Source organism: Capsella rubella, unplaced genomic scaffold (assembly GCF_000375325.1).
Source record: "Capsella rubella cultivar Monte Gargano unplaced genomic scaffold, Caprub1_0 scaffold_8, whole genome shotgun sequence".
Taxonomy (NCBI): Eukaryota; Viridiplantae; Streptophyta; class Magnoliopsida; order Brassicales; family Brassicaceae; genus Capsella; species Capsella rubella.
Window position 1 is genome coordinate 10,176,910 of NW_006238916.1, and position 13,185 is coordinate 10,190,094.

The following is a 13,185-nucleotide window of genomic DNA, read 5'->3' on the forward strand; positions in this document are numbered from 1 at the left end:
TTAAATTCGATTCATGTCTGAAGTCTGAAGCATGACCAATCAAACAGTAGAACTATTATCGAGTCTTTTTGAAAAGAAAAACAGACAGCTGAACAAAGTCAACGAAGCAACTCCAGGAGCAAACCATGGATTATCTTGGGATTGATCTGAGCTGCGCGATAGGATCTCTTCAGAACGGTGACTTTCCGGCGAAAGATTGTCTTCTTCCTCTCATTTCTAAGTTGCTCGGTTACTTCGTCGTCCTTGCTTCAATGACCGTCAAGCTTCCCCAGGTAACGGTTAACTCAATCAATCAAAGATTTGACTTTTTTCAACCCTGATTCCCTAAATTAAATAAATTGAACTGTACTGTTGTTTGTAGATAATGAAAGTCGTGGACAACAAGAGTGTAAAAGGGTTAAGTGTTGTAGCATTTGAGCTAGAAGTGGTTGGTTACACAATCTCACTTGCTTATTGTATTTACAAAGAGCTTCCATTTTCAGCTTTTGGTGAACTAGCTTTTCTTTTGATCCAAGCTTTGATCTTGGTGGGTTGTATCTATTACTTCTCTCGACCTCTCTCTGTATCAACTTGGGTCAGAGCGGTTCTTTACTTTGCTTTAGCACCAACTGTGTTAGCTGGTAAGATTGATCCTTTGCTATTTGAAGCTCTTTATGCTTCTAAGCATTTGATATTTCTCTCTGCAAGAATCCCTCAGATTTGGAAGAATTTCAGAAACAAAAGCACTGGACAACTTAGTTTCTTGACTTGTTTCATGAACTTCAGTGGAGCAATGGCGAGAGTTTTCACCAGCTATCAGGCCAATGCTCCGCTTAGCATGTTTATGGGATTTTTTATTGCAATCTTCACTAATGGAACTATCATGAGTCAGATTATTTTGTATCGGAGCAAAGGAAAACAAGATAAGCAAGTGAAAGGTAAAAAGATTTCATGATCATAGTCATATACCAGACTTTGTTAACGAGATTTAAACGATGTTGCAATCATCCAATAAAAGTAAGCTCGTTTTCATTCCTACTCACAGTTTTCGCAATTTCAACTATTTAAACTGGTATTTGACTTTGTAAAAGATATTAAACGATGTTGCAATCATTCAATAAAGTAAGCTTGCTTTCATTACTACTCCACAATTTCACAAAGTGGTCTCAGTCAAAGCTTTAAATTACACTTATTTTTACTCTTAGAAGTGAAGAATTCAGAAGTTTTTGTTTTTACTATTAGCTGTGAAGTATAAGTGAATGCTTGATTAAGCAATGGTTTCAATGGCGACTTTTTGCCTGGTTCTAAGCTCCTCGGCTTTTTCCTCACCAGCTTCCCATAGTTCAGGAAGAGCTTCACGAATGTTGTGAATATGCTCCAATGCAATATCTACTCCTTCCTCTCTGTGTGAAGTCCCAACCTGATAATACAAAAGAATAATATTATAAGTGAGCTTTTAGCCTTTGAGATTGACAAGTTTTGTTTTAGACTTGTTTATCTCTGCTTCTTATACTTACCCATACGGTGTGGAGACCCACACGTTTCCCGGTTTGTATGTTGCGGATGCTGTCATCAAAGAACAACTGAAAACGCCCAAGATATTTGCAACTTATTAAGCTTCAGTGATGGATTGGTTTAGGTAGAAAAACAAAAGCAGTTAATATTTGATATGTTCTTACCGTCTTCTTAGGATTGATGTTGGCCATCTTGAAAACCTGTTCGAATGCTCCTTCAGATGGTTTGCATATAACTGGAGTCTTTGGGAGCTCGATGTTTGGGTCAGGATTTGCCATGTAACTGCGTATGTCAAAGATTTCTCTGGTTTTAGTATCATTAGGAGTTTCAGTTTTGTTGATGGGGTTCAGAGTCTCGAAAGAAATGACTTTTTCGAAGCAGTCCTCTAGGCCTAGCCTGGCAATGATCTTGGCTGCATGAGCCTTGTCTGCATTCGTGAAAACCTATGGGCAGAATAAGAAAAATGAAAGATCAGATAAGACACTAGTTAGAGACCAGGTAAGAGCTCTAGGAGAAGAACACATACAACTTTCCGAATAGGCAAGCTAAGAATGATATTCCTCAAAATTGGATCAGGCTTCAGTGTTGCATATGGCAGTCTCCCATGAACAAAACTGTAAAACAAAAGTGAAATCTCAAATTCCCAACACCTTTAAAAGACATGTAAAGCAAATATGAACAACAGGTAGAGCTCAGTACCGATGGAAATCATCATAATCAAAGTCATAACCCACAGCCTGAAAGAATCAACACCAACGAAAAAAGGCATGTGCATTAACAACAATGAAAGATATGGAAGAATGTTAACAATGTGGTGAAGGAAGATACCTTGAGACCAGCCATAGTAGTTCCATAGATTTTATAAAGCGAAAGGCACAGTTCTTGGACTTTAGCTTCTTCAATGCCAAGTTTCTGAGTCATATACTCTACACAACAACAACCACATGTTCAGCTATACCATGAGAAACCAAAATTCCAGAGAAGGACAAGACGAGAATGAGAACAGACATTACCTTGAATGTTCTTTTTCACTTCCATAGCCAAACCAGAACTGAGAGGGTAAAGGGTATCATCTATATCTGTTTGATCATAGTCAAAAACAATTATTTTTAATCAGAAAAAGGCCTAAACTTTAAAAAACATTTCTGAATCACCAAGTTGCAATAAACTAAAGTTGATAATCAAGTCCCATTCCTAAAAAAAAATCTTCTTTTTTATTACCAAACAAAAGACAATCATATTTGGCTTCAGAAGTTTGTTGAAAGTCTTCCTCGTACGCCATTATGGTTCCAAATCACACCTGAAACAAAACCTCAACCAACTGAATCTCAACGTCTCCAACACACACATACACACATTTCACATAAAAGTTGGAAACTTTGACATCAGATCCCAAAGATTATAACATCTAACTCAACCACCAATAAACATACACATTACAACATATATCATCTGAAACCCTATTTCGAAATAAAACCAATAAATAAAATAATAACTCCCAATCGATCCAACAAGAAAAAAGTGAAATGTAACCCGTGACTAAAAATGAAAGAGATCAATCGTACAGATTAAATCATCAACGAAAATGCAAAGAAGGAATCTGCAACGAAGAACAAAAGATGAATCAATGAAGAAAGTGGTAACTAACCTTTTCTGATCAATGGGAAACTTCAGAAAGAGAAAGAGAGAGAAGAAAGATCGAGAAAAAAAATAAAGGAGAGGAAATGTAAACGAAAACGTTGCAATGGCTTCTCTCAACAGTCTCAATGACACATCGATTGGTTCTCATTAAATCTAGGGAGAAAGCATTTTCATACTCACGCGTCGACGACATCTACGATTTCTCCACGTGTCATTTTACTTTATAAAGCTAAACGAATAATGAGAGGACACGCGTATCTTTATGAGAGCCGACCAAAACACTTTCCTCAACATGTATCGTGCGCCTTAATTTAGTAGACCTTCCAATATATTCGGCTCGGTTTAGTTCATTGCTTTTGTACCACTCCGGTCCATCTGAAGTTTTTCCATCCAATAACTTTATTAAGCATCTGAAGTATTAGCGTGAACTCTTTACGTTTCTTAAATTTATGTATGGTTATAGACTATAGTCTAATCTAAAGTTTAGTTTAGACCTTTTCTCTTTTGTTTTATGGAATACACATTTTTTTTTTTTTGGTAACACATGGTGGTTTTATGGAATACACTTGTGACTTGTGCGATATGTTTTTGACTTCTAAAACCAAAAGAATAATAATGTTTTATTCAGAACAGAGATAACAAATATATGTAATGTATGTCACTACTCTCTTTATCCACCGTTGCAGGCAACAAGAAACGGTGTGTACTACTATCTATATGGTAATATTACTACTATATGATATGTAAATATGATCTTCACAGAGATTGAGTAAAACATGTGATATGTAGATATCAAGCTTCAACAGAAGTTGCAATCGAGATCTGTGCGACGTAATTGATTCTTTCAGATTTCGTGTTATTGTTGTTTGATTCCGACCATAGCTCCGGTAATGCTTCTTTCATGTTGTGAATGCTTTCTAACGCGTAATCGCTTCCTTCCACTTTTTCTGATTTACCAACCTGAAATTAATATTTCTCGTTTAGTGTCTTATAAATGTTACATTATGATGAGTTTTGATAAATATCTACGTAATATATCGGTTCTAGCTAATACTGATTTGGCTGTAACATGTTAATCAGATCTTACCAAGATTGTACGGAGACCCATGAGTTTTCCGGTTTGGATGTTCCGGATACTGTCGTCGAAGAACAACTGTACGTAGAAGAAAGACAGTTCGAATTGATTAATTATGAGATTATAGTATTGGTTTAAGAAAATCTAGTATGAAACTAATGTCTAATTTTATTAGTCATCAAAGATCTTACGGTTTTGTGAGGATTGAGCTGTGCAATGTCGAAGGCTTTCTCGAAAGCAATCTCTGTTGGTTTACAGATAACCGGATTCTCTGGAAGATGACCTGCGACGCAAGAAACCTCAGCATCGTTGGTCTTAGGGTTTAAGGTCTCAAAACTTATGATTTTTTCAAAACAATCTTCAATGCCGAGTCTTTTTAAAGCCTTCTTCACATGAGCATCGTCTCCATTTGAGAACACCTTAACAATAATAAATAAATAAACCAAAATTTTATTAATAGCCTACATACAAGGATATATATATATATATATATATATATATAATTATATATATATATATAATTATATATATAATTATACTGAAATTATATAAGCTATTAAAAAAAAGATAAGTAAACCAGTACATACCAATTTTCGAAATGGTAGGGTAAGAAGAAGATTTCTCAGAACCGGGTCCGGTTTAAGGTTCTCATAGGGTAATCTCCCATGAACATAGCTGTGGTACTCGTCATTGTCGAATTCATAACCTATAGCCTGCATTCGTAATCATATAATTATAATATATTGTTTTACCATAAACCAAATGTTTTCTTTGTACGTACTGAGAATTATGTGAATATCAAATATTATACATATGTTTCTAGTAAAACATTATTAATCATTTTTTTTCTGGTTTGATCAACAAAATGTGTATACCTTAAGGCCAGCCATAGAAGTTCCATATTTTTTATAGAGAAGTTGGTTTAGTTCAACAACTCTGTCTTCCTCTATTCCAAGCTTTTGAACCATGAATTCTGCCAAATTAAGGACGGTTCATAAATTTCCGGGTGATTTTTTTCTCCTTAATAAACGTGTTGAAATAACAAAATAAGTACTAAAAAGGATATATAGTTAGTTACCTATAATGTTGTTGGCGCATGCTTCTGATAGACCAGAGCTTAAAGGATAAAGAGTATCGTCCAAATCTATTATATCGGAAACAAACAATATATAGAGAGATACATGAATACTGTTTTTGATATGCTTCCATTTTCTTAAATTTGATTTAACTAATTAAACATCACTTCTTACCAAAGACAAGACATTCATATCTTGGTGTTGAGGAGTTAGTCACAAATTCCATATTTCTCTTCCAAACTAGCAAATCTGCAGATTCAAAAACATAGAAGTGAAAACTCAAAAGAAAGAATATTTGAAAATATAATTCTCTTTGCAGTAAAAAATGAAAAGAAAGAGGAGACATTATTTACCCGTAATTAGTGCTTGTGGGGTATTAAAAGAGCTAGAGAGATTAAAAGATTTTGAGAGAAATGGTGTGATTAAGGGAAAATATTTGATGAAGCAAAGATGTAACGCAGGTATGTGTTTATATAAGAAAGTAGGAAACAAAGCTAATGCGCGTTAAAAGCTACGTGAAAAAACAAAAGTCAATAACAGCGTTCGAATTTGGTTCGAATAGTACTTTATTAATAGTATAGAGTTTTTTTTTTCTAAAGAAAAGATAAAGACTTAAACATTTATCGTTAAAACAATTCTACTTCTCATAATAAACTAGTATATGATTCGTTAGCTTGACCATGACATTGTCACGTTTTCCATATTAATCGAGAAATCAATAGAGTGGGACGACAACGACGACGACATCATCCCTGTTCTTGTCAAAATAAGTACACTCACCATTAATATTGATTTTAACTCGTATATATATTTTTAGCAAAAAAAAAAAAAAAAAAAAAAAAAAAAACTCGTATATATATGTTTAGAAAACCCACATGACCACATTCTACATTTTTCACAATCAATGCAAATCAAGAGAGCCTATTTTTGCACAGAGTCTATCTTCTAAATATGGTGTAAGATTTTTTTTTTTATTTTCTGTTGTATACCGCCTCTAATTTTTCACGATCTATAATTTATTCTTGCAGTTCTTGGAAATATTATCATCTCTCTTCACTTTTGAGGTTCAATTTCATCTGATTGTTTTATTAATGGCGAATTACAGAGGATGGTTTTATGATTATATATCTTAAAACATCAAATTCATCTTCGTTGAGTTATATGGTGTACGATTTAATTTGAAGAAGTCCCATTTACTCATACAGATATATATATAAGGACGTACGTATTCGATTTGCAAATCTTTAAAAAAAGAAAACTCTCATGATAACATTGAAATATGACTAACAAAAACAAAACCAAAAACATTGAAATATGACAACGTACGTTCATATATATAATTTTATTCCGCATAATACGGATCCTCCAAGTTTGGCCATATTAAATTAAGGTGAATCATATATGTCTCGCTATGAATGTAAATCATTTTAGTCGATGAATTATATAATCTTTCTAGAGATCTTTTGTTTAATTTTTTTTTCTTTTTTTCTTTCAAGTAGTAGAAGTTTCAAGATATGTAGTCGGAAGTCGCAACTATATAGTATATTATAAATGGATGATTAATTTGATTAACCGTGGGATCCATGTTCATGCTATCGTCAAATCAGGAGAGAAAGCAATTACTCACGTCTACATCGACCATTGTTTTTCACGTGGCATTTAGTTTTTTCTTTAATAGTTGTTAAGCGAATAATCAACTGATGATGATACGTATAATCTACAAAAGATGGTAATTAAACTTATAAACTATATATAAGTACAAACTTACATATATAATATATCAACGTACAATACAAGGTGCATGGATATATATATATTTTATTGAAACAATTATTAAATATGGAAATTATATCCTGAGCAGGAAGGGAGCACATGTAAAGTTTTAAGCTTGAATAGTAGTTTCAATTGAGATCTGTGCAGCGTAAACAATTCTTTCAGATGCTTTGTTGTTGATGTTTGATTCCGACCACAACTCCGGAAATGCCTCTTTCATGTTGTGAATGCTTTCTAACGCGTAATCACTTCCTTCCACTTTTTCTGATTTACCAACCTGAGAATAATTTCAAATTGATATTTTTCATGACTTGGTAACTTTTATAGGTGAAAGTGTGAAACACACATGAATTTTCCACTAAATCTTCTAACTTCTTAAAAAATTTGTTTAGGTCTTGGTTAACCGGTTCTTACCAAGACTGTATGGAGACCAACGGATTTTCCGGTTTGGATGTTCCGGATACTATCGTCGAAGAACAACTACAATAAAAAAAAAAAAAAAAAACAAGATAACGTTAATTAAGAGATTAAACTATCGATTAAGAAAATCTAACCCCAAAAAGAGAAGTCTAAGTATGTATTTAGTTGTTAGTTTTTGAAACTTACGGTTTTGTGAGGATTGAGCTGTGCAATGTCGAATGCTTTCTCAAAAGCAATCTCGGTAGGTTTACAGATAACCGGATTCTCGGGAAGATGGCCTATGACGCAAGAAAGCTCAGCATCGTCGGTCTTAGGGTTTAAGGTCTCGAAACTTATAATTCTCTCAAAACAATCTTCGATGCCGAGTCTTTTCAGAGCCTTCTTCACATGAGCATCATCTCCATTTGAGAACACCTTAAACCATAAATAAATAAAAATCCCTTAATTATGAATATAATAACATAAGTAAGTAACTAAAAGTTGAAATTAAGCAAAAGAAAACAATACCAATTTCCGGAAAGGTAGAGTAATGAGGAGATTTCTCAGAACCGGGTCCGGTTTAAGGTTCTCATAAGGTAATCTCCCATGAACATAGCTGTGGTACTCGTCATTGTCGAATTCATAACCTATCGCCTGTAGAAATATAACGATTTTTTATACTATTATATATCGGGTTAACCTATAGGCACTTATTGTGTATTGTGTCTACATCTCTCTATCCATTGACCAACATATATATATTTATGATCAAGGAAGATAATTTTACCTTAAGGCCAGCCATTGTAGTTCCATGTTTCTTATAAAGAATATCATTTAGTTCAACTACTCCCTCTTCATCTATTCCAAGCTTTTGAATCATGAATTCTACACAAAATGTAATTTAGTGGATTTAAGGATTTTTTTCCCCCTCTTCATAATTAAGATATGTTAAACGTTGTATCAAAGAACTAATCACAATATATATATATATATATATATATATATATATATATGTATATATATATTGATGAAAAGGGGTAGGCGCATACCTATAATGTTGTTGGTGCATGCGTCTGATAAACGAGAGCTGAAAGGGTAAAGTGTATCATCCAAATCTATATATTGGAAACAAACATCGAGAGATAGATCAAATAAAAAACTGTAATTTGCTTCCATTTTCTTGAAATTTAAACGAATCAAAGTACGAAACTTCTTACCAAAGAGGAGACATTCATATCTTGGTGGAGAGGAGTTCACAAATTCCATTTTTTCAGAAACAACTGCAAATTTGATTGGTTCTAATGATAATAGACGTGAGGGAAACGAAGAAGAGAAAAATATTTGATGAAGAAAAAAGAGAATGCAGCAGCGTCTTTAATATGCAGCGTGTGATCCTAAAGTCATTAAAAATGGCGTATTATTAATTAAATTCTATAGACGACGACGAGTAAATATTTATATCGTCTTTGCTTAATCGAGTTTATATATATAGAAGAGAATGGTATCGTTGTCAAAAAGATAATATTTTATGCTTATAAAAATGGTTTCTCATGATTCTCGTTGATGTGCAATTCAAGAAAGCATATGAAAAATATATATATAGGGTTTGTATTATTCTATATAGGAATAAGGCATTATAAAGTCCACGCGTCAATAATTTAATTTGCATATCCTTCTCTTGATCATGTCACCCATTTTGATATAGAAACTAAAAAATAAGAAAAGACTTGCGTGAGATATTATTCTTGACCGTGTGATATTAAATAAAAAGACCTAATTTCTTTTACTATTACTCCTCAATAGTACTAAAAAAAAAAGGGTTAAAGACTCCGAATTGGTCTTATTTTTGTTTAAATATTTTGGTCTTAAACAATAATGGAACATATTGAGACGACTTTATAAAGCACAAAAGGGTTCAAAACACATAGTGTATTATACATAGGAAACTCGAATATGCGGAAATGTAAACTACTGTTTAAATCATTCAGTATACCTCTCATTTTAACATATTAAAAAAAAAGAACATCATTTTAATTTTTTGGCTATTCTGATATAAAAAGTCACAAATGTAAATAATATGTATCTTTATTTTTTGCCAACACTTTGTGTTAATTAATATGTGTCATAAAGTTTAAGTAATTAACATATTTAAGAGTTAAGACCCACTTTCATTAAATGGCGCCATGTGCGACCGGTCGGTTTTCAACTGCCAAAGACCCCGCCGGCGTCATATTCAACACATTTTAGCTGAGCCAATTTAGAGAACCTTCCTCACTTCTTTACAGTTTTGCCCCCAAGCCCATTACCTTTTTTTTAAGACCTTAAACTATTTTTCATACTGGGCCAGTTTCTCTTCGCCTATAGGCCCAATTTAATTTATCGAACACTGAAGTAAAAATTAGTTCACTTTCTCTCTGTGTAGGAAGATTATCTGCTTTCTAGTTTTTCGAAGCAAGTATGAAGCTGAAATATATGTTCTGAATATTTGTCTTTGTATCTGTTGGTTCTTTTTTGTTTTGAATTCTATTCGCCATGGAAGCTCTACTTCTCTGCTCGAAGGTTGTTCCTCGAGCTACGACGCCGTTGGAACAGAACCGAAAGTTTTCGTTCGGGCATTTGAACAAACACCTTATGTGCAATTCGATTCGTGCTGCTGATTCCAGAAACTCTCCGTTACTCCCAAGTTTTGAAGCTATTAAGAGTCCATCTAGCTGGAAAGGTGCTTCTTTCCCACTGAGAAAAGGTTCATGGGTTTCGCCCAGATGCTCGATTTCTAGCTCCACTGTTTCCGATTCCGATAACCCTTTCCTTAGCCAATTCCGATTCTTCTCGTTTCGTTCACTGGCGGAGAAAGTTCGGGAGTTGAAAGTGAAGCCAATTGATGTAGCGAAGTTAACTCTTTTTCTATCGGTTTTGGCTGTGGCTGCTAAAAAGATCGTGAATTTGGCTCTCGACCCTTTCTTCTGGATGTATTTCAGCTGGACATGGCTGTTCTGGCCTTGGTTTATCGCTGTGGGACTTGCGGGTTACGGGATTTACTGTTTCCGTAAGCACTGGCTTGGAGAAGCCAATGCCTTTGAGCAGCTTGGTATTGTGAGTTCACTCTTCACATGGCTTACACTTGTGCCTCCTGCTTTTTTCAATGGTTATCTTGAAGGCTGGCCTTATGTGTTCTTCTTGGCGTATCATTACTTCTTCTTCTTCAATGTAAGTGTCAGAAAAAGGCTTTATGGAGATTACTATGCTCGCACCCATGATCCCAAATGGGATGTGAACACGCCTTTATGGTCTCGGATTTTGTTTGGTGTTGGCATCATGGTTGGACACTGGCTTGCGGCTTTTGAAGGCCCTGAGCTGCACCGTCTACCAGGTGGTTGGGCCAATGTAGGGATATGGATTCTGATTGTGATTACAATGCTTATGCATTATGATTCAACGCTATATCTTGCTAGATATTCTGAAAAGGTTGTTGTTCCAACAGCTGTTGTGCAATTTGGTCCTTATAGATGGGTCAGGCATCCGATATATGCCTCTACGGTGCTTCTTTTCGCTACATACTGCACTGCTCTGCGTGCGCCTTTGAGTCTGTTGTTTCTTTTAGCGGTTTCTTTGGTTTACTATAACAAGAAGGCAAAGCTGGAGGAGGAATTGATGGTGGAGAATTTCGGGCAAAGCTATTCGGATTATGCTAATAAGGTTAGGCACAAGTTCATTCCTTTTGTTTACTAGTGCTAGCTTTAGAGGAACTGTATTGTGTCTAATTATCTGGTATCTATCAGTCAAAGATGTATGAATGAAGATGAGTTGGATTTTATTATTTTTTTAATGGAATATTAGGCTTGTGAAAGGGATATGCTTATATGCTATTCATGGTTCTCTTAATTTCTATTTCAAGATATTTCTAATTAGTATTATTAACTAGTAATATTAGTTTAAAGTTTAAAACTTTGGGTTAGATCTGGAAATTGATTGGCTCTTATGAAAACCAAACTTCACATCATCTTGATTGCTTGTAGCTGTAGCTTATGAGTGTTGAGTGATTTACTAACACATATTTTGATTGAGTGCTTTATAGTGTTAGTGCCTTATCTTCTGTCCTTTTGTGGTGATCCAGTTTTGCTGTTGCATCATTAACCGTGATTTGCTGCATCCGTTTTCTTTTCTTGTTCCATTTAATTGGGTACATGTGACCCTAATTTTGTGAATCTCCTGATCTAAAACTGATTCCCTGACTTAAAAGTTTATGAACACCTCCAGTTAAAAACTAAAGCTGCCTGTTTTCTGAGTGTTTTCGCCTTTACACGTAAGAAACCGCACAAGGAACAATCTTAATCATGATTAGTCTAAATAAAGTGACATTTCTAATCTAATAATTTTCCTAATCCCACTTGTTCCACACTAATCAATCATGTTTAGTTTAATAAAATTCTTGTATCCTGATAAAACTTTATTTTATCGTCCTTTGCATTTGCAACCCATTATCAAACTCCACCTGGAAATGTTTCTTTAATTGGCTTCTTCATGGTACTTTGGAGAAAAAAGGTTTTGAGGTTTGTGTATAAAACACTTGAAATCTGGAGATATCAGATATGTCATATTGAAAACTCTTTAGCTTTGGCTTCTGTTCCTGACACTTGTATAGTGAAGTGGGATTGTGTTATATTGATGCGATCTCTCTCTTTATTCAAAAGTCAATTAGAGATCTCGATGCTACTTCTGTCCCTTTCCAAGTGATTTTACATCGACCAACTAGCTTTCTTCATATGAGTGTATATATTCATTCATGTACCTATCTCTCTCAATTGCTTCTCACCAAAATCATCTTACTGATTCATCTGCTCTCTGAATTCTCTTGCTTTCCTCTTTGCTTTTTCATTTGTTGGTTAAAACCAAAGAAGTTCCCAGCTTTAGAGCTCGAAACCGATAAGGATCTTTTCTGCGGTTGATATAGCTGGGTTCTCTCGATGAATTAGGAAAGGTATAGCCTTTGGTGAATGTTTATCAGCCAGTAGTCGCAGATGCAGCACCATTAAGATTCACAAGAGATGTGGTTCCCTTTGTTTTCACCCCTTGATCTGAAGAAAAGGGTTCCTTTTCGAGTGGGAATCTTGATGATGCTGCATCAGCAAATACATGGCTACTATTGTCAGTTTCTTTGTTCATTCTCTAGTGAAGAAGGTTGAAGATGTCTTGGAGATCCTACAAGGACACACACAAAAAAACAGAAGGTAAAAAAAGTCTCTTTTCTTGTTTATGACTTGACAATTTCTTGATCATGCACATGTTGTGAAATATCTTTTAGTTTATGGTGTTTCCATCTTGCTTTAGTTATTGGCAGAAACCATTCACATGTGGACCTTTCAAAGGATCCCCCACACATGCTTTAAAAACCCAAACAAGATTATAACAACCGTGCATTTAAAAATACTGATAAGGTTCAAAGTTGAATGTGTATAGTGAGAACTCAGAAGTGAGAAGTCTCTTGTGGCTACGCTTGTGGGGAACTCACATGGTCACATGTGAAAATGGTCCATAAGTGTTTTTCTTTTTTTTGGGGTCAATTCTTTGCCTTTGGTCCCAAGCTTTATTGTGTAGTTTCTTTGACCTGATCAAGAAAAAATAAAAACATTTTTTTCACATGGATCATATGAATCTCGGGGCGCAATATTTCTTACAAACAAAAAATATAGGTTAGGGGAGAAATTAGTGTATTATAATTTATAAAGA

The 13,185-nt window shown here is 34.5% G+C and overlaps 5 protein-coding genes across 5 annotated transcripts; 2 read left to right on the top strand and 3 right to left on the bottom strand.

The window, feature by feature from the left end:
- The first annotated feature begins 51 nt into the window (after nucleotides 1-51).
- Nucleotides 52-1,017, top strand: LOC17875560 (mannose-P-dolichol utilization defect 1 protein homolog 1). Its single transcript, XM_006280954.2, has 2 exons — nucleotides 52-272; nucleotides 362-1,017. The coding sequence occupies exons 1-2, from the start codon at nucleotides 126-128 to the stop codon at nucleotides 932-934; spliced, it is 720 nt and encodes a 239-aa protein (XP_006281016.1). The 5' UTR covers nucleotides 52-125; the 3' UTR covers nucleotides 935-1,017.
- An 80-nt stretch (nucleotides 1,018-1,097) lies between these two features.
- Nucleotides 1,098-3,255, bottom strand: LOC17875038 (uncharacterized protein C24B11.05). The gene is made up of 9 exons (XM_006280863.2): nucleotides 3,143-3,255; nucleotides 2,716-2,794; nucleotides 2,508-2,573; nucleotides 2,323-2,420; nucleotides 2,194-2,231; nucleotides 2,021-2,108; nucleotides 1,659-1,937; nucleotides 1,497-1,562; nucleotides 1,098-1,399 (listed from the first exon to the last, which is right to left on the bottom strand). Exons 2-9 carry the CDS (start codon nucleotides 2,774-2,776, stop codon nucleotides 1,247-1,249), a joined length of 849 nt encoding a protein of 282 aa, XP_006280925.1. The 5' UTR covers nucleotides 2,777-2,794; nucleotides 3,143-3,255; the 3' UTR covers nucleotides 1,098-1,246.
- Nucleotides 3,256-3,842: 587 nt separating this feature from the next.
- Nucleotides 3,843-5,530, bottom strand: LOC17876972 (suppressor of disruption of TFIIS). The gene is made up of 7 exons (XM_006281561.2): nucleotides 5,461-5,530; nucleotides 5,289-5,354; nucleotides 5,086-5,183; nucleotides 4,798-4,923; nucleotides 4,402-4,629; nucleotides 4,223-4,288; nucleotides 3,843-4,095 (listed from the first exon to the last, which is right to left on the bottom strand). Exons 1-7 carry the CDS (start codon nucleotides 5,510-5,512, stop codon nucleotides 3,928-3,930), a joined length of 804 nt encoding a protein of 267 aa, XP_006281623.1. The 5' UTR covers nucleotides 5,513-5,530; the 3' UTR covers nucleotides 3,843-3,927.
- A 1,547-nt stretch (nucleotides 5,531-7,077) lies between these two features.
- Nucleotides 7,078-8,766, bottom strand: LOC17877148 (suppressor of disruption of TFIIS). Its single transcript, XM_006281790.2, has 7 exons — nucleotides 8,676-8,766; nucleotides 8,508-8,573; nucleotides 8,246-8,343; nucleotides 7,987-8,112; nucleotides 7,666-7,893; nucleotides 7,474-7,539; nucleotides 7,078-7,336 (listed from the first exon to the last, which is right to left on the bottom strand). Exons 1-7 carry the CDS (start codon nucleotides 8,722-8,724, stop codon nucleotides 7,169-7,171), a joined length of 801 nt encoding a protein of 266 aa, XP_006281852.1. The 5' UTR covers nucleotides 8,725-8,766; the 3' UTR covers nucleotides 7,078-7,168.
- Nucleotides 8,767-9,885: 1,119 nt separating this feature from the next.
- Nucleotides 9,886-11,324, top strand: LOC17874738. The gene has a single exon (XM_006280520.2). The coding sequence runs from the start codon at nucleotides 9,991-9,993 to the stop codon at nucleotides 11,185-11,187; it is 1,197 nt and encodes a 398-aa protein (XP_006280582.1). The 5' UTR covers nucleotides 9,886-9,990; the 3' UTR covers nucleotides 11,188-11,324.
- The last annotated feature ends 1,861 nt before the right edge of the window (nucleotides 11,325-13,185 follow it).